The sequence below is a fragment of the Micromys minutus genome, assembly GCF_963924665.1.
Source record: "Micromys minutus genome assembly, chromosome: 33".
In the NCBI taxonomy this organism is placed as follows: domain Eukaryota; kingdom Metazoa; phylum Chordata; class Mammalia; order Rodentia; family Muridae; genus Micromys; species Micromys minutus.
The window spans coordinates 10078528-10105000 of NC_137968.1; the positions used below are offsets into that span (position 1 = coordinate 10078528).

Here is a 26473-nt window from a genome sequence, read left to right on the forward strand (position 1 = left end):
ACCAACTTGCAATCCCACCAACAATGGAGGAGTATTCCTCTTTCTCCATATCCTGGCCAACATCTGCTGTCACCTGAGTTTTTGGTCTTAGCCATTCTGACTGGTGTGAGGTGGAGTCTCAGGGTGGTTTTGATTTGTATTTCCCTGATTGAGGATGTTTTTTTTTTTTTTCTTTAGGTAATTCTCAGCCATTCAATATTTATCTTACTTAGGGTTTCTATTCCTGCACAAACATCATGACCAAGAAGCAAGTTGGGGAGGAAAGGGTTTATTCAGCTTACACTTCCACATTGCTGTTCATCACCAAAGGAAGTCAGGACTGGAACTCAAGCAGGTCAGGAAGCAGGAGCTGATGCAGAGGCCATGGAGGGATGTTACTTACTGACTTGCTTCCCTTGGCTTGCTCAGCTTGCTTTCTTATAGAACCCAGGTCTACCAGCCCAGGGATGGCACCACCCACAATGGGCTGGGCCAGGGATGGCTCCAGCCACAATGGGCTGGGCCAGGGATGGCTCCAGCCACAATGGGCTGGGCCAGGGATGGCTCCACCCACAATGGGCTGTGCCCTCCCGCCTTGATCACTAGTTGAGAAAATGCCTTACAGCTGGATCTCATGGAGGCAGTTCAAGAGAGGCTCCTTTCTCTGTGATAACTCCAGCTTGTGTCAAGTTGACACACAAAAGCATCCAGTACAATATTGTTCAGTTGAGAATTCTTTGTTTAGCTCTGTATCCCATTTTTAATAGGGTTATTTGGTTCTCTGCAGTCTAACTTCTTGAGTTCTTTGTATATATTGCACATTAGACCTCTATCAGATGTAGAATTAGTAAAATCTTTTTCCATTCTGTTAGTTGCCATTTTGTCCTAATGACAGTGCCCTTTGCCTTACAGAAGTTTTGTAATTTTATGAGGTGCCATGTGTCAGTTCTTGATCTTAGAACATAAGCCATTGGTGTTCTGTTCAGGAAAATTTCCCCAGTGCCCATGTGTTCAAGTCTCTTAAATTAGTTTGAGTGTATTTGATTTCATGTGGAGGTCCTTGATCCACTTGTACTTCAGCTTCGTGCAGGGTAATAAGAAAGGGTAGATTTGCAATCTTCTACATGCTGACCTCCAGGTGAACCAGCACCTTTTGTTGAAAATGCAGTCTTTTGTCAACTAGATAATTTTAGCTTCTTTGTCAAAGATCAAGTGACCATAGGTGTATGGGTTCATTTCTGGGTCTTCAATTCTATTCCATTGATCTACCTGCCTGTCTCTGTACAGTGGGCCAAAAGATGTTCTAACATACAACAAGGACACATGCTCCACTATGTTTATAGCAGCCTTATTTATAATAGCCAGAAGCTGGAAAGACCACAAATGTCCTTCAGCAGAGGAATGAATAGAAAATGTGGTACATTTACACAATGGAGTAATGCACTCAACTATTAAAAATGATGACTTTATGGAATACTTAGGCAAATAAATGGAACTAGAAAATAGCATCCTGAGTGAGGTAAGCCTATCAGAAAAAAACATCCATAGTATGCACTCACTGAGAAGTGGATATTAGCCTCAATGCTCAGAATATCCAAGATATAATTCACAGACCATATGAAGCTCAAGAAGAAGGAAGACCAAAGTGCAGATGCTTCTGTCCTTCTTAGAAGAGGGAACAAAAATATTCTCAGGAGGAAATACTGGGACAAAGTTTGGAGCAGACACTGAAGGAAAGGCCATCCAGGAACTGTCTGATCTAGGGATCCATCCCACATACAGTCACCAAACCAGACAATTTGTTGATGCCAAGAAGCATATGCTGACAGAAGCCTGGTATAGCTGTCTCCTGAAGGCTCTGCCAAAGCATGAAAAATACAGAGGCAGATGCTCACAGCCAACCACTGAAATGAGAAGGGGGTCCTTAATGGAGGAGTTAGAGAAAAGGTTGAAGAAGCTTAAGGGGTTTGAAACCCCTTAAGAACAGCAATACCAACCAACCAGAGCTTCCAGCGACTAAATCACTATCCAAAGCATACACATGGATGGACTCATAGCTGCAAACACAAATGTAATAGAGGATGGCTTTGTTGGGCATCAATGAGAGGAGAAGCCCTTGGTCCTGCCAAGGTTCAATGACCCAATGTAGGGAAATTTCAAGGCAGGGAGGTAGGAGGGGGTTGGTGAGTGGGTGAACACCCTCATAGAAGCCAGGGGATGGGGGATGGCATAGGGGAAACGGAGGGAAATCCACGAAAGGGGATAACATTTGAAATGTATATAAAATATATGTAATAATAAAAAGTAGTGCATACTACCACTTCCTTACACAACTGCAGTGAAGACTGCAGTGGGGTGATCGGCACCATAGCAAAATGTACCTCAAAGAAAGAGCTTCATAAGCGTGTGGCATCACTAAGTAAGGTCATGGCACACTTGGCACACTAGAAAGCAAGCTAGATCCCAATCTTTTAAAGAACTAAATATATGAATGTGTCCTCCATAAAATTAGCAAGACTCTCTTATTGTGGCCGGAATTTTGAGTGTATTAGAGAATAAATGACAACCGAATAATTTCTCTACTTAGAAACTTCTAGTGGCTTCAAATGTAAGAGTCTCTACTTTGTCATGATTGACACCTTGAATCTGATCCTCATTGCTGTATGAAGCTATTATTGTCTTCCAGGATGCTTGGGAACATCTCTCCCCCGTCTCCACTGGATGCCAGTAACACATCCCTTCCCTCTGAAGCTGTTTTCAGTCATTACTGCAACTAAAATGTCATTCTCATTTAAGAACCTCCAAGGATGATACTTAAAGCTATAAATGATTGCTTTTGCAGGCTCTGAACAAATATCCCACTCAGGTTTGAAATGAGTCACCACACTTACTCTCCATATGAAACATTCTTCTCAAGTATATCTCCAGCATATAGCATGACATTTTCCAAAAGCACCTCATTTTATGACCGAAGCATTCAAGTGTGTAAACCAAACACGGCGAATGTGTAAGTTAACTTTCTTTTTCTTCAAAATTTTACAGACACAGTCAGGGAGAGAATGAGAAACGGACCATCGCATTGGTATCTGCGGATGGAACGCACATAACTCTGACTCGGCCACTAAACTACACACACTTGGGAATTACCACCACACTCCCTGATGGAACTGTGTTTGAAGCCAGGGCAGAGGTTGGAATTCTTACAAGAAATATCTTAATAAGAGGGTCTGCTAATGTGGAATGGAACGACAAGATTCCATCATGTCCCGATGGATTTGACACAGGTACGCTTAGCAGCCATCGTGTGGCTGACAGTGATCATTCAGGTTTTTCAAAATATTTTGGTTTATATTGAAGTGTGCTATTTCATTGTAGACATTAAGCATGGGAACTTGGAAACACCAATCTCTTTATAGCAGTTGCAATATAATGAGAAAAATGGTCAATGCTGACTCTAAAGTGGAAGAAATGAGTGTGCTTGGAATCCACGATAAAGTCCCTTTTCTGTTCTTGTAATTTCTTACACTTTTCTGTGCTTAGAGTCCTTTATTATGCAGCCTAGATAACTTCAGCTTCACTGTGACACAGAAGCTACGTCACTTATATTTGCCAAGAAAACACAGAGTTTCAAACACAGTATTTGATGTTTTATTTCGCAAGTCTTTAACAATGCTCTCAGTATTTTCCAAAGTCTGTAGTACATGTAAGAGTCGTTTTGTTGTAGATTGATAGTCAAGTAAGTGGTTCATAGACAATGGTAACTTTATAGAAAGTGGATAAATGAAACCAAGAGATATGTGGGTAGATAAATAGATCTGTAACTTTTTAGACATGTATTCTATGGCAGTAGCAATGCCTTTGAAATTTTGGCCCAAATCATTCTGAATCATGAATTTCTGTTCTTTGCACTGTAGGATATTTTGCAACATGGGTGATCTGAGCCGATCAAATATTACGAACATTCCCATTAGAATGTCAATCAAAAATGGCTTCCAGGTGTTGTAAAAGTATTATCTGAAAACAAAATCATCCCTAGTTGTGAGCCACAGAACTATACTATGTAGCAGAAAGTATCCACATCTTTCAGTGACAAAGGACACTTCCTATTCATGCTGCATTTGTCTAGTCTAATATGGGTCAGCAGGAAGTTCGTTCCATTGTAATCATTTCAGGACTCAGACTGATGTAGGCTTTTTCTCAATATGGGTTCTCATAATCCCCAAAGCAAAGCTATGTTGCTAGAGAGTCAAACCACCAATTCACTGCAAAGGTTCTAAAACAATGTATTTTGCTTCTGTGCATGTGCCATTGGCCAAAAGTAAGTAAACAGCTCCGATGAAGTTCAAGGGAACGAGTTAGTGAAAGGGCCCAAGCATGCAGTAGAGAATTATTGGATACTGATGTCTGTTAATAATATGTTTATACTATAAAGCAGAATGTCATTTGACAAGTTATCGCAGTATTTTTAGTCATTAGTAAATAACAACAGGCTAGAGTTTGTTAATGGCTTTTTTTAAGATAAGCATATGTTCTTTGGATTTTATGTTACATGGTCAGCTTCCTGATGCCATTTTATCTGCATCAAGTCTCAGAGTGGGTATGAAAGCTCTTTAAAATGAGAATTCTTCCCGTTATGCAAATCAGGCTGTCAGACTCCAGTGCTGTACATGCATAATTTTACATTGTGTTAATTCCCAATTTGAAGCAGAAGCTTCAGAAACAACAAACAAAATACTTCTATCATTTATTCACCCAACCATTCAAATATTATTTGGTACTATCTCTAAAAAAATGCTTTAGCATATACAAAGACAAGCACCTCATTTCCCTTTCTTATTATCTAGGAAGAAAAAGAAGATATGAATGCACAATAATTATGTTCCAGAATAAAGTTGAAAATACGTTAATAGAGAGAAACAAAATAAGTATAAGGAAATTTTAACCAGTATTATTGCTGGAAAGTCTTGAATAATTTTAAATATCTTCAAACCTTCTTAAAGGGGAATTTGCTACACAGACATGCTTTCAAGGGAAGTTTGGAGAAGAAATGGGAAGTGACCAGTTTGGAGGCTGTATCATGCTGCACGCTCCTTTCCCTGGGGCTGACATGGTAACCGGAAGAATAGAATATGTAGAGGTAAGGAAAGCTATTGTTCAAACACTGAGGTGTCATACAGTGACTGTGGATTGAGCTCCTGCTGTTTGCCATAATCTACATCGAATCTGATAGCACACCGGTGAATGAACAGTTTTAATGAGGTCAAATACTCATTTGATTAATCTAGATATTTGGTCTCCGTGTTTTAAAAAAAACATAAACCATGTCCGCCCAGACACACTATTGGAAACCTAATAATGGCTTCATGTTACGTCCAAAATTCAAGTCCTTTTGTGACCGTGATTTGAGCTGTTCGTGTTTGTCCCCTGTATTTTGTTCCTGTCAGATGAGCCACATGGGCCATACGTAACCACATCAGCCACCTGTCACATGTTCTTTGTTGGGTTTAAAGTGCCCCTTTCTTTATCAAAGCTTGCATACTACACTTCATTATTTCTATTGGGTGTCTTTTCAATGTTACATGAGAGGCCTCCTCTTACCAGATTTATTTGAAATTGTTACCCATACTCCTGGCTTCCTTTATTGACTCAAACTCATAATATTTTATAGATTTCACAATCCCATTTACATCTTTTTCATAGTCAGACTTGTTAACCAGAACTTACCCCTTCGTATCAAGTATTCGGTGAAGAAAGGCTTGGAGAAAGGATCAGATCCACAATATCAAAATCGATAAGCCCACTCTGGGCACACTCAAAGTCAGCACTGACACTTGCAAGGACCTCCCCTTTAGATGGATTACACATGTGACATCTGACATGTAAACAAACTGAAGTTTCCAGAATCAAATTGTCTATTCAATAATATTCGTGATAGTTAATTTTGTAGAAATAAAATTAAAATAAAGAGCTGGGGCCTGGAGAGATGGCTCAGCAGTTACCATTACTGGGTGCTGGAGAATCCTGGTTCGATTCCCAGCACCCACATGACAGCTCACAGCTGTCTGTAACTCCGGTCTCAGGGGATCTGGCATTTTTACACAGACATAGCCAGGCATATAAAAAGAACACCAAGGCATATAAAAGTAAACAAATCTAAAGAAAAAAAAACAATGCATAAATAAATAAATGGTGGTTCTGAGATTTTCTTTTCTTAGATAACAGGATTATGTTGAATTACACATGTCAACATCTTGAATATTAGATAACTAGATCATAGGCTTGAAAGAATGATTATTAACAGCTTCTAATCAGGAGCCACACCCACTTGGATTGAAAAAGACCTTTACAAGTGCGAACAAGGCCCCTGGGCTGTTTACAGTTTTTTTTTTGTTTGTTTTTGTTTTTCATCTATGAGGTTAAGTCAGTGGCAACCTCCCTAAATAATGGTAAAGACTGTGACCTTGCATATAAAACAGTACAGTATGTGGCACCTGGTAAATATCCCAAAACATTTCTTATATATGGGAATCAAAGCATTAGGGGAAAAGAAGACATTTAAAGAGCTGTATTTTGCTAAATAGAAAAGTTGAGTCATAGTTTTATTTTATTAAACAAAAAAGTTTACTTGTAGAGAAGAAGAAACAACATAGAAGAGTCAAACAGCATTGAGCATACATTAGAAGGCACAGCTACCTTGCAATAGGCCTGTTTATTAATTCTCTTAATTTACTTATGTGCCCCATTCATTCATTCCCTACCAAGGACTGTCATATTAAATTGCATTATATAAAAGATTTTATTTTATTCAGAATAAAATAGTATTTCAAATAACAGTATGAATAATGTAGAGGGTATTAATATATTCATGTCTTAATATGAAACTGGGGGTTACCTTGAAACAGAAGATTACTGAGCAGTTCTCATTTCGGGCCTGACAGGTGTACCATGCTGGCCAATCTTTTCGTTTGGGACGATACCCAATACACTGGCACCTGCTTGGAGATTTACGGTTCAAGTCGTATGTGAGAGGCTGCGCAATTCATCAAGCATACAACAGAGCTGTTACAATCCACAATACACACCACCTCCTTGTGGAGAGGAATATTATCTATGATATAAAGGGAGGGGCATTCTTCATAGAAGATGGTATTGAACACGGCAACATTCTACAATACAATCTGGCGGTCTTTGTACAGCAAAGTACCAGCCTACTAAACGATGACGTGACCCCCGCTGCATTTTGGGTAACCAACCCTAACAACACCATCCGGCACAATGTGGCTGCTGGTGGCACTCACTTTGGCTTTTGGTACAGAATGAATGACCACCCCGATGGCCCATCCTTCGACCGAAACATTTGCCAAAAGCGGATTCCACTTGGAGAATTCTTCAACAACACGGTTCATTCTCAGGGGTGGTTTGGACTGTGGATTTTTGAAGAGTATTTCCCCGTGCAAACAGGATCGTGTACGTCTACAGTGCCAGCGCCGGCTGTCTTTGACTCTCTCACCGTGTGGAACTGCCAAAAAGGAGCTGAATGGCTCAATGGGGGCGCCCTGCAGTTCCGCAACTTCGTGTTGGTGAACAACTATGAGGCCGGAATCGAGACCAAGAGGATCCTGGCTCCCTATGTTGGGGGATGGGGGGAAAGCAATGGAGCTGTGATTAAAAATGCCAAGATCGTTGGTCATCTTGATGAGCTGGGGTTGGGATCCACATTTTGCACCTCAAAAGGCCTGGTTCTCCCATTTAGCCAAGGCCTGACTGTGTCATCCGTGTATTTTATGAATTTTGACCGCCATGGCTGTGTGGCTTTAGGAGTAACATCCATCACTGGGGTTTGTAATGACAGGTGTGGAGGTTGGAGTGCCAAGTTCGATGGCATCCGGTACTTTCATGCCCCGAATAAGGCTGGCTTTCGATGGGAACACGAGGCCGTACTGATTGACGTGGATGGCTCCCTCACAGGTAATGGCGTCCTTCAATCTGTGGTTTCCAAAGTACTTTAAAGACAGACGGGGATGCTGCACGCATTAAATCCCAGCACTCGGGAGGCAGAGGCAGGTGGTTCTCTATGAGTTCTAGGCCAGCCTTGTCTACAGAGTGAGTTTCAGGACAGAAAAAGCCTGTCTCGGAAAACCAAATATATGTTTATGTGAATTTGAACTGTTAGGGCTGTACCACAGTTACACATCAGTAACTGCATCACCAGCACCACAGATTGTAATCCAGCAGTTAACTGACCTTCTGCTTTGAAAATCAAAGGAAAGCACAAAAGATTTTTTTTTAAAGAGCTCCAAACTGTCGGAAGCAGCCTCCAAATGTGCCCTTTTACCTCTTTCTAATATTGACAGTGTGGTTTTTGGATGAACGGTAGTTTGTGGAACATCTGTGGAGACACTGCTCACTGCCATTTTGATGCTAGATTTGACCATTCTGCTGTTATTTTTCATTCAGATAAAAATTTGTATTTTTAACTACCAAGTTGTGGACTCAGCCACACTCCCTACAAATAGATACAAATTCCTTCTCTGTGAAGGCAGAATAGACCCTTACTAGAACACTTTTCTTTCTTTCCTTCTTCCTTCCTTCCTTTTTTCTTGCTTTTTTTCCTTCTTTTCTTCCCTCCTTCCTTCCTTCCCTCCTTTCTTCCTTTCTTCCTTCCCTCCTTCCTTCCTTCTTCCTTTCCTTCCTTCTTCCTTCCTTCCTTTTTTCTTGCTTGCTTTCCTTCCTTCCTCCCCTCTCTTCCTCCCTCCTTCCCTCCTTTCCTTCCTTCCTTCCTTCCTTCCCTCCCTCCTTCCTTCCTTCCCTCCTTCCTTCCTTCTTCCTTTCCTTCTTTCTTCCTTCCTTCCTTTTTTCTTGCTTGCTTTCCTTCCTTCCTCCCCTCTCTCCCTCCCTCCTTCTCTCCTTTCCTTCCTTCCTTCCTTCTTTCCTTCCTTCCTTCCCTCCTTCCTTCTTCCTTTCCTTCCTTTTTCCATCCTTCCTTTTTTCTTGCTTGCATTCCTTCCTTCCTCCCCTCTCTCCCTCCCTCCTTCCCTCCTTCTTTCCTTCCTTCCTTCTTTCCTTCCTTCCTTCCTTCCTTCCTTCCTTCCTTCCTTCTTTCTTTGGTTTTTCAAGACAGGGTTTCTTTGTGTAAATTTGGCTGCCCTGGAGCTCACTGTAGACAAAACTGGCCTTGAAGTCAGAGATCTACCTGTTTCTGCCACCCAAGTGCTGGGACCACGGCCTGCCTAGAATACTTTTTAAGAGGGGCTACACGGCTGCTATCAACTCCTTTGTAATTTAATGTCTTAATTTGCATTTGCTTTAAAATGTGTCCAATAGGCAAGAATTATAAAAGAGGATATCATGTTTTTTTTTTTTCTACTCCTATTTCTGCTGTGGATTTTTTGTTTTTGGTGGTGTATGAATGCATAAAGATATATTTGGTAATCTAGTATAAAATTTAATGTACATCTCTGTAGCTTCAGAGTGGATTTTAACTTCATCAAAGTTCATTGAGATGTACGGATGTTGGATCAGGATACATTTAGTGTGTGATTTTTTGCAAGTTTTTTATAATAAAGTTTATTAAAATTTTAAATGAAATGTTAAACCTAGAAAAATCCATGTGCATCATAGTTTTTTTTATATCACTTTAAGTCACTTAAGTCATTTAAGTCAAAACATGCCACACTTTCTATAAATATCTCTGATTTCTAAAGGATTTTTATCTTTATCAATTGTCTATAATGAACTTATCTAAATAGGGTAGAAGCTTGTGTAGACGTGTTACTTGGTAACACATTTTTAAGAATGAACTGACAGGTAAACCCAGAGATCTCAGTGGCTAACACTGACAGTCTCTTTGAAAGATGAAACAGCATCCTTTTCAATGTTCACATGACCTGAGTTCTCAGTTACACTTGATGCTTTCTGCCTCCCGTTCTAACTGTGGCTTTTGGAGGGGAGAAGGTAGTGGTTCTCAGTAAAATTCTAAGTAACTTTTATTCACTAACTACAGGTTTTAAAAATTATAAAGAACAATTATTTTGCTTAGTGTCATGGTTCTTAGATCCCCAAATCTTTCCTAAGGAATTGTTTTCTCTTCAATGATCATAAAGCCAGTGTGAGATGTTTTCTAGTAACTAAGCCCATATTTGTTTGAAAGCACATGATCTGCGAGCAGGTTTGAGTCTTTCTTTGGATCTCTTTGAATCCTGAATCAAGTTACTCGGGCCGTTTTCCGTCTCTTTGACTCTGGTGCATGCGTCGGGTCTTGTGTTTCAAATATATTTGTGGTGATTCCCTTGACAGAAAAAGCCTACTGTCAAACAAATGTATCTTCGTCATTTGCAAGCAAAAATCCTATACCAACGTTTGTCGATTTTGGTGGTAATATTGTGGTCACAGGACCTATGTGTGTGGTAGGTCAGTTTATTACTTTTCTTTCGTAAAATTGGAAACATGCTATTTCTGTCCCTTCCCCAGGGCACAGAGGGCACACTGTCATTCCTCACAGCTCCTTACTGGACCCTGCGCACTGCACTCAAGAGGCTGCATGGAGCATTGGTTTTCCTGGCTCAGTCTGCGATGCCTCCGTCAGTTTTCACCGTCTAGCATTCAACAAGCCTTCGCCGGTATCTCTGCTTGAAAAAGATGTGGTTCTCTCAGACTCTTTTGGTAAGTGAATCCTGACAGGATGAGGCAAGAATTTCAGTGTTTCCCTAATTTCCTGTTACCATTTTCTTTTGTTACTTCATGGTGTTCTGAACATTGAAAAGTGCACATTTATGCTAGTCATACTCCAGGCAGGAAACCAGCTATTCAAGGTGAGTTCTTGAGAGATACATGCATACATACATGCATACATACATACACACATACATGCATACATACATGCATGCATGCATACATACATACATGCATGCATACATGCATGCATGCATGCATACATACATACATACACACATACATGCATACATACATACATACATGCATACATACATACACACACATGCATGCATGCATACATACATGCATACATACATACATACATACACACATACATACATACATGCATACATACATACATACACACATACATGCATACATGCATACATACATACATACATACACACATGCATACATGCATACATGCATACATACATGCATGCATGCATGCATACATACATGCATACATGCATACATGCATGCATACATACATACATACACACATACATGCATACACACAAACATGCATACATATATACATGCATACACACATACATGCATGCATACAAACATGCATATATACATACATGCATACATACATACACGCATACATGCATACATACATGCATACACACATGCATATATACATGCATGCATGCATACATACATACATACACACATACATCCATACATGCATACATACATACACACATACATGCATACACACATACATACATACACACATACATACATACATACATGCATGCATGCATGCATACATACATACATACACACATACATACACACACGCATGCATGCATATCCTGTTGATTGAGTAATTACCAGATACAATTATTACAGAAAGCAAGAAACTTGGCATATTGATCGAAACAAGACAGTAAGGATAGATCAAGGTCGCTCTCCTTGAAGACAAACCTTTTCTATGCTCGCTGAATGCGTGGGGGTGGATCAAGAGATACACATGAAGTCCCGGGGACTGTTGATTTGTGACAGTAATAAAATGGTTCTTTGTACACTTGGCATTATTGCCTGACTAGGTTGAAGTAATTACTCACAATCCATGTGCGACTTTTCAACCAAACGGAACTTGTAGGCTTGCCTCTTACTTCAGAAATCTTCAGCTCATAGACCTCTGCAGTTCCCTACGGTGGGTTACACTGTTGCTCATCGTCCCATTCCTACAGCAAAGGCCTGAGATAATTAACTTCTATGGAGAAAGGTGTATCTTGGCTCAGTTTTTGAGGTTCCTATTTGTAACCAGCAGGCCTAGTTAGCTGCCTCTGAGCCTGCAGCGAGGAAGTATGCCTGGTGAGGAAACATAGTAGACCCAAGCTACCGAATCCGTTCACATTCCCTTCCCACGGCCGGTTCTTAATGACACAAACACCTACCATGAGCCTGCACCTTTTAAAAGTTCTATTGCCTTTTAACTAAACATCATCAGGACTATACTTCTCACACATTGGTCTACGGAGAACAGTTGTCTGCTCTCTGGGAGGGACAGCCCTTAGTTCCTTAGTCCTTCCTAAGGATTTGTTCTGTCTCCACTATCTATAATGCCAGTAACTAAGCATATCTTTTCTGTTTACACCTCAGTCGCCCACTTTGAGCAGCTCAAATCTTCATATCTATCTATTTATAATATTCTATCTATCTATTTATTCATCTATTTAGAAACTAATGCTATTTTTAACTTCCTATGCATTGTATTCTGTTAAACCTGTTACTAGTTAAAAAATGAGTAATGCTGAAAATGCATCTACTACACATAACATTCTAAACAAGATGGCTCAGTCTAGGTTACTTTATGCATTTGCAGATACATACATTAGGCCCTAGTTTAGAAAAACATTTAACACAAGCCTGTTTTATACTAATGGCTTGAATGTATGATATAACCTATTGTATGTAACAAGTGGTAAATTATTTAAGTAACTTAAGCTAAATGTCTGTCTCCCGGGCCTCCAATGTTTATTTTTATATGAAGTATAAAGTAGCAAATATAGCCTTAATGTGATATTTAAAAATTTATAATCCAGCTGGTCCTGAAAGGAGGAAGTGAAGGAAGGCAGACTCCAAAAGGGCTTTGTCAAGTAGGCTGACTTGTAGAAACTGTCCTCTTCATTAAGGTGACACCAGACCACCAAGACTCCATATGCTCCTCTGGGGAGATAAATACAGGAACGGACTTACTTCCATCCTCTTCTTCTCTCCCAGAACAACTAGAAGGCAGAGGGTAGCAATACAGAGCATTGAGAATGGAAGATCTTCTGGGGAGATAAGTATTCGGTGCCACCACCCCTACCATTTATTATGATGGCACGGCTATTTTAGATTTGACTGGAGGCATTCTTACTTTTCCCTAGTGAACTAAAATGATCGAGTTAACCGCCATCGGCGTATCTAAGTAATGCTGATGATGCCATGCAGTAGCTTAAATCTGGATTTCATTATGGGTTTTTTCTGTCATATTAAAGATCAACACGGAACAACACTCCTCCCCTTAGTGTCTATGATAATAAATAAATAAATAAATAAATAAATTGCAGCTGAAGTTTTATGAATGGTTTCCTTTAAATAAATACTAAAATTTTAAATGATTACAAAAACATATATAGGTACGAAAATGAAAGGATAGTATTCACTATAAGCCAAATAATCAGAGAGCATCATATTAACGTACAACTCTATCCATTAGGCTACTATAGTCAACACTTCATACCACAGTTAAATGTAATATTAAACAGTGCGGGGTTTTGGTTAAAGGTATTTTATACATAATAGAATCTTTTTCTTGAAATTCCATGGACAAACTTGCTGTGGTGGCTCAGATGTTTAATCCCAGCACTTGAGAGGCAGAGAGAGTCAGATCTGTGAGTTCAAGGCCAGTCTGGTCTACAGAGCGAGTTCCAGGTCAGCCAGAATTATGCAGGAAAACCCTGTCTTGAAAAAGCCAAATAAAGTAAAATAAAATGCCACAGACTGAGCCAGTATTTGTATTTTCTTTTGCTCAGAAACAGACATATTTGCTGCTTATTTTATGCCTTTCCACAGGCACCAGCATTGTTCCCTTTCAGAAGAAGCGCCTGACCCATATGTCAGGGTGGATGGCTCTGATCCCAAATGCAAATCACATTAACTGGTATTTTAAAGGAGTGGAGCACTTAACCAACATATCATACACTTCCACATTCTACGGATTTAAGGTAAAGAGATACAGAAAACAAAACTCTCAGCCTACACTGTCTTCCTCACAAACCCATTATCTCTTTCTTTTCTGAGTGTGTGTGTGCACACGTGTGCAGGCACACCTGTTTGTGAGTTTGTATATGTATGGTGTATGTGCATGTATGTATACAGATTGGACATCTGTGACTTTATCTAGCTCTACCTTATCCCCTTGGGTCAGGTTATCTCATTCAGCCTGGCTCTAGGCTGAAGGGAGAAAGTCTCAGGTGTCCTCTGGAGTTAAAGGTGTGTGAGTCATGCCGGACATTTGCGTGAGGCTTTGGAATTTGAATTTGGGTCATTAGGCTTCCAAACCACATGCTCTTATCCATTGAGTGACTTCCTCGACCTATGAGTCAGAATGCTTTCGCTTCACAAATCCATCTTTTTTTTTTCATTTTTATTGGATATTTAGTGTATTTACATTTCAAATATTATCCCCTTTCCCAGTTCCCCCCTCTCTCATTTCTCCTCCCCCTATTTCTATAAGGGTGCTCCTCCTTCCACATATCCATGCCCACCTTACCACCCTTGTATTACCCTACCCTGGAGAAACAAGTCTTTACAGGACCAATGTCTTCTCCCATTGATGCCAGACAATGCTGTCCTTTGCTACACATGCGGCTGGAGCCATGGGTCTCTCCATGTGTACTCTTCGGTTGCAATTCTTTGCCATGTTAAGATTTTGCCTGCTTTTGTCCCTGTTACCATGCTGATAGCTGTAATTTATTGAGTCCCATGTATTAAGTGTTTGTTTGTATCACGAACCAAATAAAGATCATTATACAATGTTTTATATCTGCCTATCTGCGTCTTTGCAAATATGCATTATCCTTGGAAAGAAATAAACGTTCCATACTCTGACCTCAACTCTCCAGTGTCCAGTAAGTGTAGTCAGCATCTTGATGATGTGTTCCCTTCCACGTTCTTCTACTGATGCGGTGTGGCCCAGAAACCCTGTCTAGCAGCATTATAAATATTTAAGGTACCATAAAGAAGGTACCTTAAAACATTTACATATGCAAGACACACTTATACATTAATTTGTACATGTGAGTGAAGAACATGTGTGTGTGTGTGAGAGAGAGAGAGAGAGAGGGAGGGAGGGAGGGAGGGGGGAGGGAGGGAGAGAGAGAGGGGGAGAGAGAGGGAGGGAGGGAGGAGGGAGGGAGGGATGGAGAGAGAGAGGGGGAGAGAGAGGGAGGGAGGGGGGAGGGAGGGAGGGAGAGAGAGAGGAGGAGAGAGAGAGAGAGAGAGAGAGAGAGAGAGAGAGAGAGAGAGAGAGAGAATTAGAAAGAGAGAGAGATCCTCTCATTTCCTTGGATACAGAGCTGTCATTGTTGGCATAGGCTTACAAAAAGTCAAACAGAACATAAAAGCCAACTGAAGGGTAAACGGGGAAACCAACTTTTCACTCTCCATTGGCTAAGAACACAAGATTAAAAACTAAGTCATAATATGAAGCATTTATTGACATAAACCCAGCCACTATTTTCCTGCAAATATTTTAGGAAGAAGATTATGTAATTATATCACATAACTTCACTCAAAATCCTGATATGTTTAATGTTGTCGATATGAGGAATGGTTCCTCAAACCCATTGAACTGGAATTCTAGCAAGAATGGGGACTGGCATCTGGAAGCAAACACCAGTACTCTCTACTACTTGGGTATGTATCCATTATGTCATGTCTTACCTAATAATTTACCTAAAAGGAAGAGCAATTTCTCAATAGAAGTATGTGACATGCTGTAGCCTGTATTATCAGAACTTGATATATATTTGTTGTGTAAAAGTGATAGATATAAAATTAATTCTAGAAAAGTCTTTTAATTTAGAAAACATGTTTTTTTAAAAGATAATACTAATATAATTACTCAAGGTTCTGATGACTTTACAATATGAGAGACAAATAGAATGATAACTAATATTTTTAAAATTATTTTTAGAAAATGAAATTATTTAAGAATAAATTTAAAGTAAAAGTTAAGGTATTCTTATTTTCCATGCATGTGTGTATCTTTATTTTATGTCTTGTTCACATATGTGTATGTGCACCATGTACAAAAGGAGTTATAGACAGTTATGGGCTCCCATGTGGATGCTGGAAATAAAATCAGGTCCTCTGGAAGAGTAACCCATGCTCTTAACTTCCAAGCCACCTCTCTAATCCCTTAAGGCACTGGTGTTTGTCAAGATGTTTTTCATTCTCCTCAATACTTCATCTCAGTATACTATCTATCTTGGTGAAGTTTCCCAATACCTACTTTGTGTTTCTGAGCAAATGATATTTTCAAAATGCCAAGACGTTGTACAGAGTTGAGGACTTTCGATCACCACGTTAACACATGAACTGAAAGCCATGTTGATTGTGTGCCAGTGTCAGGGAGAAGCGAACTTCCTCAGAGCCAGCCCAACCCTGGGACGCTAGATCCTGATGTGAAGGATGTGATTATTAATTTCCAAGCTTACTGCTGTGTTCTCCAAGACTGCTTTCCGGTTCATCCACCATCAGGAAAACCAATTCCCAGGAAACGACCAGCCACTTACAAGTACGTAGGCTTTCTGCAGTGGGTTTTGGTTCGCAAGACACATCCACACTCAACATCTGTCTAGGTTTCTAATCCACTCCCCAGGAAAAAGACGAGAGAGAGCTCATAACACTTATGTGTAGAAGTTGCTACAGTCTTAGAGCGGTGAAAAGTTGACCACGGATCTCAATTCTTTCAGCTAAAATCTTTTGCTTGTATTTTTTCAGTTCTTATCACTCTCTATTCTTTATAACCATCTGGACCATCATTTTTTTAATTAGTGTGTAAATGGCTCTCTTATATTTCGTTACTAGTCATTTCCAGCAAGAAGATATCAAATTTGTAATGACATCCCTTAGGAAAATTTTCACTAGCAAGTAGTTTCTAGAAGGCATAATGACAAAGGGTGAGGTTTCTTTTTTTAGTAGGCTCCCATGTGTATGTCTATTAAAGCAGACTTCACTCTGTACAAACCCATCACCCCAAACTTCTACCTGCCGCTGCCTAGGCCCTAACTTCAACGTATTCTAGACAAGTCAGACTTAATGTTTCCTGTCCTTCGGGTTAAGGAATCTGCACAAATATGTCCTCTGCATGTACTTTGTGACATAGCAGTATTTGCCAGAGACATAAATAGATACAGAATGCAATGATCTTAAATTTTCTATGGTCGGGTCTCATAAGACCACAGAATAATTGACAGATCTCAGATTAAATTAACTTGGTTTAATTAAACTGCCATACATCAAAAAAAGGATTTGGCAAGAAGAAATGTATCCGAATTATTTTAAATTATTTTGCTCAACAGAAAAAGTACATAGTTTTTATATGTTTTATACTACTAATTGTACATCTACCTGGCCAGTTAGTAAAATTATTAAATATCAACTTCAAGTTCTAGCATTCCTAAGACATCTAATATACTCATTAAATACAGAGGTGATTATTAATGGAAGTATTACCATTTTTTCCAGTTTATGGTCAAATGAGTCCTTTTGGCAATCATCCCCAGAAAACAACTATAGTGTACCTCGTCCAGGAGCCAATGTGGTTATTCCTGAAGGTAAACACATACATAAGTAAAATGTCAGCATTTAGGTAACGGCAATGGAGTAGTGGAGTAGATGTATCGTGAGTTATGACTCTGTCTTTAAGCACCCACATTAGGGAAAAGCAAGTAAGTGTAAAGACATGGGCTTTGCTATTGTGTCTGGGTATAAAAAAAAAACTTCCAGTTTTCTGTATATTTAAAGCTGTTAATGATAACATTAGCTGGGTGTGGTGGCATATGCCTGTTTCCCCTCGTCTCAGAACACCAAGCAAAGGGTGTTGCTTTATCACAGAAGTGCAAGGCCAAATTTAGAATATGATAGCACTGTTTCAAAACAGAACACTGATAACAGCAACCTAAACGCAATATCGTGCTTTCTGTGAGCTATAGAAATCATCATTACATGGGAAAGAATTCAAGAACTTCAAAGACAAGACTGGCTGTTAGGCTTGTCAATGTTGTTCCACGAGCTTCATTGTGCTGATTGCACTGTATTTCTTACTGTTTGAAGGAACATGGATTGTAGCTGACGTGGATATACCCCCAATGGAAAAACTCATTATTTGGGGAGTTCTAGAAATCGAGGATAAATCTGAGGTGGGAGTTGCTGGCCCTGCTTATCGAAGAGTTGTTTTAAATGCCACCTACATATCAGTGCAGGTGAGACTTAGGTCGTATGGCTTATATAATTAAACCTATTAATCTCTGGTGTGAAAATTTGTGGACCTGGTAACAAGAAAATATTTGGTCAGTGTGTAGACATATATGCATGTGCAAGCACATACACACACACACACACACACACACACACACACACACACACACACACACACCATAGCCCAGAAAAATGTAAGCATCACACACATCCAATGTATTTCTGCTCTCTTTAAATTATGGCTTCATCTTCCTTACTCAGATAACTAACAGCATCCTCTTTAGTGTGTGGTTGTTGCTCAAACTTAAGACAATTTTATTGTTATCATATAAAGAAATATATCATATAAAGATTAGTTATTAATTATGCATCCACACCAACAAATAGCAAATCTGTAGGTTGTTCTGGGGAGAAAAAAATCAAAAGATTTTATTAAAAAAAAAAAAAAAACAACCAGACAGCATTTCATAAAAATGAAGGGGCAGTGATGGGTTTATAAAATCAAGAGTAACCAAGGGGCTTCACCCCTATTCTTCTATCACCCTCAGGTGGTCTTGAGCTTGTAACAGCCTGATCAGTTTAATTGTCTTACTTCCTTACTACTTACTATTTATGAGAAGAGTGGCTAAACAAAAAAGCTGTTAGGGGTTGCTTGAAGAGAGCATTTATTGCACAAATAAGCCTCTCTGGGGAGATGCGAGAGCTGTAGTGGTGGTCTATGTGTAGAGATGTATAAATGCGGACAGCAGTTCGAGACTGTGTCCACAGAACACAATAATAACCGTGGGTTCGCCTCTGAGGCTCCCGAGCTCCCCAAACATGGATTCACGACCAGATTAACAAGCTCCAGTAGAGGGCCCCACGCTAACGGGCAAGAGGAATTGGTCTGTGCGGGTTGTTTATAAAAAGGAAGAGAAACAAAAAGCCAGGAAGATAGGAGCGGTGGGGAGGCAGGGATGGATCTGGGAGGATGGGAATGAGAAGGATCCAAATATAGCATAGGAGATTCTCAAAGAATTCATAAAAAAATGCTGCATTGGAATTAACTAGTCTTTCTTTAAGAAAGGATAAAGTACAGGAGCGAATTTCGATGCTTTACGGAGCATAAGATTTTGGACAGATGGAAGGGTTTGAGTAAAGCTACGCGTGGGTCTCCGCGGCTCAGCAGTTGGGTGATGCTGGGTACATTGTCCGACAGCTCTCACGTCGTCAGCAGTTTTCTCGCCTGCGAAATAAAACTAAAAATACCAGTTCATGGGTTTGGTACAAAGGACAAAGTTTATAATTAACACAGTTGCAGCCTTACGATCGTCAGTGAGCGTTTGGTGGAAGCCATTGTTATCAGCAGCGGTGGTCGTCACTGGCATTGCTGAAACAGAAGACATAGGGGCATCTTCTGTGTCTGACCTATTGTATCCAAATACAGTGCAGTGTTTCCAAACATCACTTAGGTCATAGAAGATCTTAGCTCTTGGTCTGATTCTGACCATAAATAGATACTGAATTCGCCCTTGGAAAAATAATTCAGATAATCTATTCTGAGGCTAATGGCTCATTGTCAGCTCCACTTACAAGAACTATCTAGCAAAATGCCTTCATTTTTTACGACAGACACTTCTGGTAACTTCTTAATTTTCTTTTATGGATGATTTTTTTCTGCTCAGATTTTTTTTTTAAGTATTAACAATTTTCTGCTTCACTGCAGGGAGGGAGATTAATTGGAGGCTGGGAAGATAACCCGTTTAAAGGCGAATTACAGATTGTTCTTCGAGGAAATCATTCTACCCCAGAATGGGCTTTTCCAGATGGACCGAATCAAGGGGCAAAGGTCTTAGGTATGCGTTATCACATGCTAAATGTCTCTTGTCTTTTTTCTTGGTTTATTTCAAAATAAGCAGGACTTAATTCATGATGGTATGGCATCGCAATCTTTTAGAGTCTTTTCTTTATACTAACCACGGGCGCGGAATTTAAAAATATTAAATAATGCCACATTACAATTTAGTAACCGCTGTGGATGTGCATACTTCAAATCAAACTGTAAGGTATTATAAAACTAAATTTAGTAAAGTCCTACATATCAGGATTATTTCTCTGTAATCTTTCCGTGATATAAAAGAACGATAATAATTTTCATAACAGACCGCTTTCCTACGCTTAATTCCATATTCAGTATACAGAAAATGTGTTTCAGTTGGCTATACAGCCAGTTACCCTCTTATAATTGCTGTTGAGCTTAATTTCCCTGAGGTATCAGTGTATTGTGCACAGTCCTATTTAAATCTGGAAGGCAAAGATCTTGAAAGAGTTTAATTTGACCATAATTAACAGCTGCTTTTATCAATATTGTTGCATATTCATTTAGAAGACACATAAAAGTGTTACTAAAATCCAGACACACAAACTCAGACTTAAAGATATTTTATGTCTTTTTTATGTTTGTTTTAAAGGCATTATTACAAATATTACAAATGGCACCAAAAAAAACCACTGCTAAAAACATTTATGTTTCCAGTTCCTACCTTGAGGAAAACTAGTATTAGGTGACAACTCTGTATCTTTTGTATGTGACCTGCTTGTCTTGTACAAATACTCTTTTTTTTTCCCAGTATCTATTGTGTTTTCATTGTGTTAAAAGGTGGTTAAACACATCATTTGTGCTTAGCAACTTTTTGGTTCTTTGCAGAACATATTATCAATATGTGATGTGCAGATCAATCACCGTCAACAGACACTCCTTTATTGAGAATACTTCCCCCCACTATTAATACAATTGAAATATAGTCAATCATTTATGGGCATCTAGATTAATTCCATTTTTTAATATTTCCAAAATAATGTTGTGGTAAGCCTCCTGATTTGTTTCCTTTCATGCTGGATTCCTCTCTCTCTCTCTCTCTCTCTCTCTCTCTCTCTCTCTCTCTCTCTCTCTCTCTCTCTCTCTCTCTTTTATTCTTCCTCTATTTTTATTTTTCCCCCAAATTTTTTTATTGAAAATTTTCTGCATTTACATTTCAGATGTTGTTCCTTCCCATCCCCCAACCACCCTCTCCCACCTCAGCGCCTTGGCATTTCCCTACACTGGGAAAAACAAGCCTTTGTTGGACCAAAGGCCTCTCCTCCCATTGATGCCAGACAATGCCATCCTCTGCAGAACTATGGTCTAGATTCCCAAAAGTAGGTCAAACTGCCAACACTTTCGAAGCCTACCTCATTTCATTCCACTGGTTCTCAAATGTTTAATGTCTTACTGAAATACATCAGTAGATATTCCCACTCTACACAAACCTCTAACTCAGGACCCTGTGTAAGAACTCTTCTCTCCTTCAGGGGTGTTTGGTGAGCTGGACCTGCATGGACTCCCACGTTCAGTTTATAAAACTAAACTGCTAGAAACTGCAGAGGCAGGCTCCAAAATCTTATCTCTGGTGGAGACCGTGGACTGGCAGGTAGAAAAGAAAAATGCGTTGTAAGATAAATACGCCATCAGTTTACTTGAAACCGTTTCTTCTCTGTTTTCTGTTTACTTTCTGTAATTAACAGTATGGGAAATTTCTATCTTACAGGCAGCTTGCTAGGGAAAACCTGATAACAATTAGTTAGAAATCATGATGCCCGAGGTTCTTCAAAATATATAAATAGCATCATGGGCACTTTAGTTATAAAAAATATGAAAGTTGTTGCTTCTAAATATTTGAAAATTGAAAATTCTTGAAAAACAGACCGTAGAATTATTTTAAATAGATTTTACTGTTAGCTTGGCTATTTCTTCAGTTGTTGGTTTTGATGTGAAATGTTTAACACTTAGGAAGAAACAAACTTAGACGCACAATGACATTAAGTAATGTCTATGGTAATGAGAGAACAGTAGAATACAAATAGTAACTTCATAGTTTAGACTCTTTTACATTTTATTTATTCACTGTGTGTGTGTTTCTGCATGGAGGTGGTTGAGGGTAGAATACATGCATATGTGTGTTTGTGAGAATGGGGTTTTGTATATGCGTCATGGTACATAGATGAACATAGTACTCTAAAACTACTAACAACAACAGGGCACATTTATTGTTAGAGATCTAGATGTATAGTTTATTATACCAGACAGTACCCTGATTGCTACTAAGATATGAATTTAGAATTGATTGATGATTTTTACTAAGTACCATGAACCTCCTTTCAAAATTACTCTTGCATTTGGCACTTGGATTTTCCTAAGGAGGGAGAAGAAGTTGTGATAACTACCACAAGCTATGATTTACGTCAGACAGAGATCAGAAGGATTGCTAAAATCCTACATGGGCACAAAATTCTCATCCTCAATGATAGTCTTTCCTACACTCACCTTGGTAAGTGGCTGCTCTTTAGACAAATGGATATATAATTAAAGTGTCTGGACATGGCCAGATTCTAGTTAAATACCCTGTAATTGTCATTCTTTGATTAAACTTTACAAATATTTTGGCAGAATCATTGGCTTTGGTATCAGTGGATCCTACTTTCTTTGTTTTGCCATCCAATAACCTTTGCTATATGTATTTCTCATCTATTCATTCACTCACTCAGCAGATATTCAACAAAGACCATTTACATAACGTTCTCTGGAGTATGCCCCTGTTTTTTCTTTCTCTAAGTTTCCAAGTGATTTTTGATATATTGTGAAACTCTAAAGACTTTCATCCGAGGTTGGAGAGAAGGCTCAGCAGTTAAGGTCACTCTCTAGAACTCTTTGTGATTCCCAACATCCACACAGTGACTCATAACCACTGATAACTCCAGTTTCAGTAGACCCAACACCCTCTCCTGGCCCCTGAATTCATAGAGACATATGTGTGCTGCTCAGACATATATGTAAACAAAAGACACATAAACATACCATAAAAAAACAAAAAAAGATAAAATTGTGTCTGATACACAAATACATATTTATGCAGCATTCTGGTTCATATGCAACATGTATATAAAGGTAGAGCCATTCCAGGTCTAAGAACTGGGAAAAAATAATATCTATTGCTTGAAAAATTCTACTCAGAGCCTAGGGCAACATTCTTTAAATAACTCTGCATTTCCTCACTGATTCAAATTTAAGCTAGCATTTCAAGTCTCATTGCAATAATGTTTTCATGTATAATTTGATGTAATCGCAAACTATCTCCAAAGAGTATTAAGCAGCAACTCTTATTTAAAATAATCTTAAGCACTTTCTGTTCCTATCAATTTTTATTATTTTAATTTTCATGTATTCATTTTTACATGATACTGTGATATATAAGGGTGTTTTGTACAAGTATATAATATACTTACAATCTATTCTTCCTATACTATCTTAAGATAGTCACTATTCATAAGATCTAAGCTCTTAACAAGCCTAGATGTTCATCAGTAGTAGAATGGGTAAGGTAACATGATGTATATATGTTAAAAGTTTTAAACCATAAAGAGAAACAAACTTATGTTGTTTTCAGGAACATTGATTCCATTGGAAATGGACGTATTGACCGAATTAAGTTGGTGTCAGGAAAACCAGTATCAGACTTTTTTTTCACTTTGTGCTTCATCAATTTTACAAAAGTATAAAACTTTTTAAAGGGGAGAGGAAAGTAATAACTCCTTATTTTCTAATTTTACTACTCTTTTATTTTAAAGAGATGATATATATTGAATGCATTAGTGTGTAAATAAAGCAATATCTTAATTTCAGTTTGCCATTTATCTCTGTTTAAGTAGTATATCTAATCAGTTTATACATGTTGTCAACATTCGGCATGTTAGAAACATGTTTAAAGGAACTAATATATAAATATTCCCAAACACTGACAATGACCCATTTATCTGGCTGCAGCTGAGAGACAATGGATCCCTGAAACAAGTCAGAGCTACACATTATCAGCGGATGTTGGGATACTGAGTAGGAACATCAAAATAATTGGTGAAGATTACTCGGCTTGGTCCAAGGAGTCTTTCGGTGCACGGATCCTGGTTGGCACATTCACTGGAAACACAATGACACTTAAGGGTTAGTATAAGTTCAGTCCATTTTTTCCCAAGTGACATATAACATAGTCTCCTGTACTTACAATTCTCAATTCTCCATAGGACCACACAGAAAAACAGAGCTTTCGGTGTGATTGCATATTCTGTGTGTTACATTATTAACTATCTATTTCTTCTTCATAGACAGTAAGAATTACCACAACAGAAATGGAGTTAGTTAACAGCCAGACTCTTCACTAGACAAACAGAAATGATTTCATAACACCGCCTGTGTTTGTTTTAAGGGAAACTTCAAATATACCCAATACAGAGAAAGGCAATATAGTAAATTCCAGTGCCGTCATCGTCTCTATCTACCAATTCTATTCACTCTTCTTTTCTCTGGTACTGTTTGAACTCCGTCATCCCCACCTCATTGTGATCTAGAAAACACTTTTTAAGCTTTATTAAGTCTTGTGGTCTTGAAGAAGATTCCTACAGTCAATGAAAAAATAATCTTTGATTCTCATTTCATATAGTATTCTCCAGAATACTTTAATGATGATCTCCTGTGTGTGTATTTTTTGTGTGTCTGTTTGTCTGTCTGTACCTGTAAATATGTGTGTGCATGTACACATGTGTGCATGAGCATATACACACGGGCATGCTCATGGGTGTGCAGACAGACATACTTTCATGTGCATATGGTAGTCAGAGTTCAGCATCAGGTATCTCTCTCAACTGTTCTCCACCTTATTTCTTGAGACAAGGTGAGACAAGTTCTCTGAACCTAGGGTGAAATTGTTTGGCTGGTGATCCTCAAGAATCCTCTTTTCTCACCTCTCCAGCGCTGGAATTATTAAGACACAGTCAGCACACTTTTTATGTGAGCTCTGGGGGACAGAAATCAGGACTTCATTTGTCCTGTTCAGAATTTTACTTTCTGAGTCATATGCAGCCTAACAAGACTTTGCATTAGTTAACTATACAAGCCATACATTTAAACATATTTATTATGCTCTAATCCATTATGACTGTTTGTTGCATTGATACTCAAATGCCCCATTATTTATCTTAATAACCTTTCCATTTTGAGTCATACATTCTTTACAAACGAGTTAATATTTTTGAGTCTTCATTCTCCAATATCCAAATACATATTGTATTTTTTTCTGGAATTAAGGATCAATCATTTCTATAAATAACCCTGGTTATGGCCCAAAGGGAACCTAATGCATCTAGTCAGTCTCAAGGACTTTTGGAAGCTTCAGAACTCACCATAGAGTAATCTCTTATAGATCATTGCTACTGTCATTACTGATTTACAATATCATCTCCTGCACCTCGGTGGTACCATGACAGACAGACTGACAGTGGAGTGCCAATGCACAGGCCGAAAGAGTCTCTGAAATAGAATTCTCATAATAAAAGCTCTTCATAGCAACAAGATTGAAATATCAGATAAATTATAGTCATGCCTTAGGTGCTTTCTTAGCAAGGCAATATTACCCTAGAGTAGAAGAAAGTTTGTCCTTTAGGTATAAGCATAAATAAACAATACAAAGGAAAGAACAAAGATGTATCTTAGATATTGCAATGATTCGTGATCTTTCAAAGAGTCAGTATATGTTTTAGGTAAATGTTAAATCCATATAATTTAAAATTTATAACTTCACACAGAAAAGAAGCTTTAGGAGATAAAAAAGAGTAAAAATAATGGATAAAATATTTTAAAATATTGTTTTATATTAAGTAAATGAGCAAAGAAAAATAAGGTTTCCATAAAAAAAATTGAATAGTTTTATATAGCTTTTCAAGCATTTTTTATTTTATTCATTTTAGGATATTTTCTTTTAATCATCTACTCCCTTAGGAAATGCAAGAGTCAGCAATGTGGAATTTTATCACAGTGGTCAAGAAGGCTACAGAGATGGTACAGATCCAAGATATGCTGTGACATTTCTCAACCTGGGACAGGTGTGTGCTTTCATTTTATATATGTTCCAAATAAAATACCTTTCATGCATAAAAGAATCTTTGTTCTAAATAAAAGCCTGCAAATGGGGGCTGGAGAGGTCGTCACTTTATAGCACTTCCAAAGTACCTGACTCAATTGTGAACAGGACAGTTCACAATTGTCTGTAACGCCAGATTCAGGGAATCTGAAACCCTCATACAGATATAAATTCAGGCAAAACACCAATACATATGAAATCAAAGTAAATAAATTATTGTTTTATATCCCTGAAAATAAAGTACATCACACAGCTAAAGGTTAAGAAAGATCCTTAAGCAAACATTGGTCCAGACCCAAAGTCTCTAC

The 26473-nt window shown here is 38.6% G+C and overlaps 1 protein-coding gene across 1 annotated transcript in view; it reads left to right on the forward strand.

Annotated features, from left to right (window-relative positions):
- Window positions 1–26473, forward strand: part of PKHD1L1 (PKHD1 like 1) — a gene marked incomplete at its 5' end in the record, with an annotated part of 147787 nt that overhangs the window by 78239 nt on the left and 43075 nt on the right. Inside the window, 14 exons of the mRNA XM_080909342.1 lie at window positions 3022–3263; window positions 4980–5116; window positions 6918–7947; window positions 10450–10641; window positions 13768–13919; window positions 15453–15612; window positions 16324–16495; window positions 17449–17537; window positions 18037–18185; window positions 19886–20015; window positions 21511–21629; window positions 22397–22526; window positions 24020–24193; window positions 26024–26127. Coding sequence (XP_080765468.1) covers window positions 3022–3263; window positions 4980–5116; window positions 6918–7947; window positions 10450–10641; window positions 13768–13919; window positions 15453–15612; window positions 16324–16495; window positions 17449–17537; window positions 18037–18185; window positions 19886–20015; window positions 21511–21629; window positions 22397–22526; window positions 24020–24193; window positions 26024–26127 — 2980 coding nt within the window. The remainder of the gene's footprint in view (window positions 1–3021; window positions 3264–4979; window positions 5117–6917; window positions 7948–10449; window positions 10642–13767; window positions 13920–15452; window positions 15613–16323; window positions 16496–17448; window positions 17538–18036; window positions 18186–19885; window positions 20016–21510; window positions 21630–22396; window positions 22527–24019; window positions 24194–26023; window positions 26128–26473) is intronic.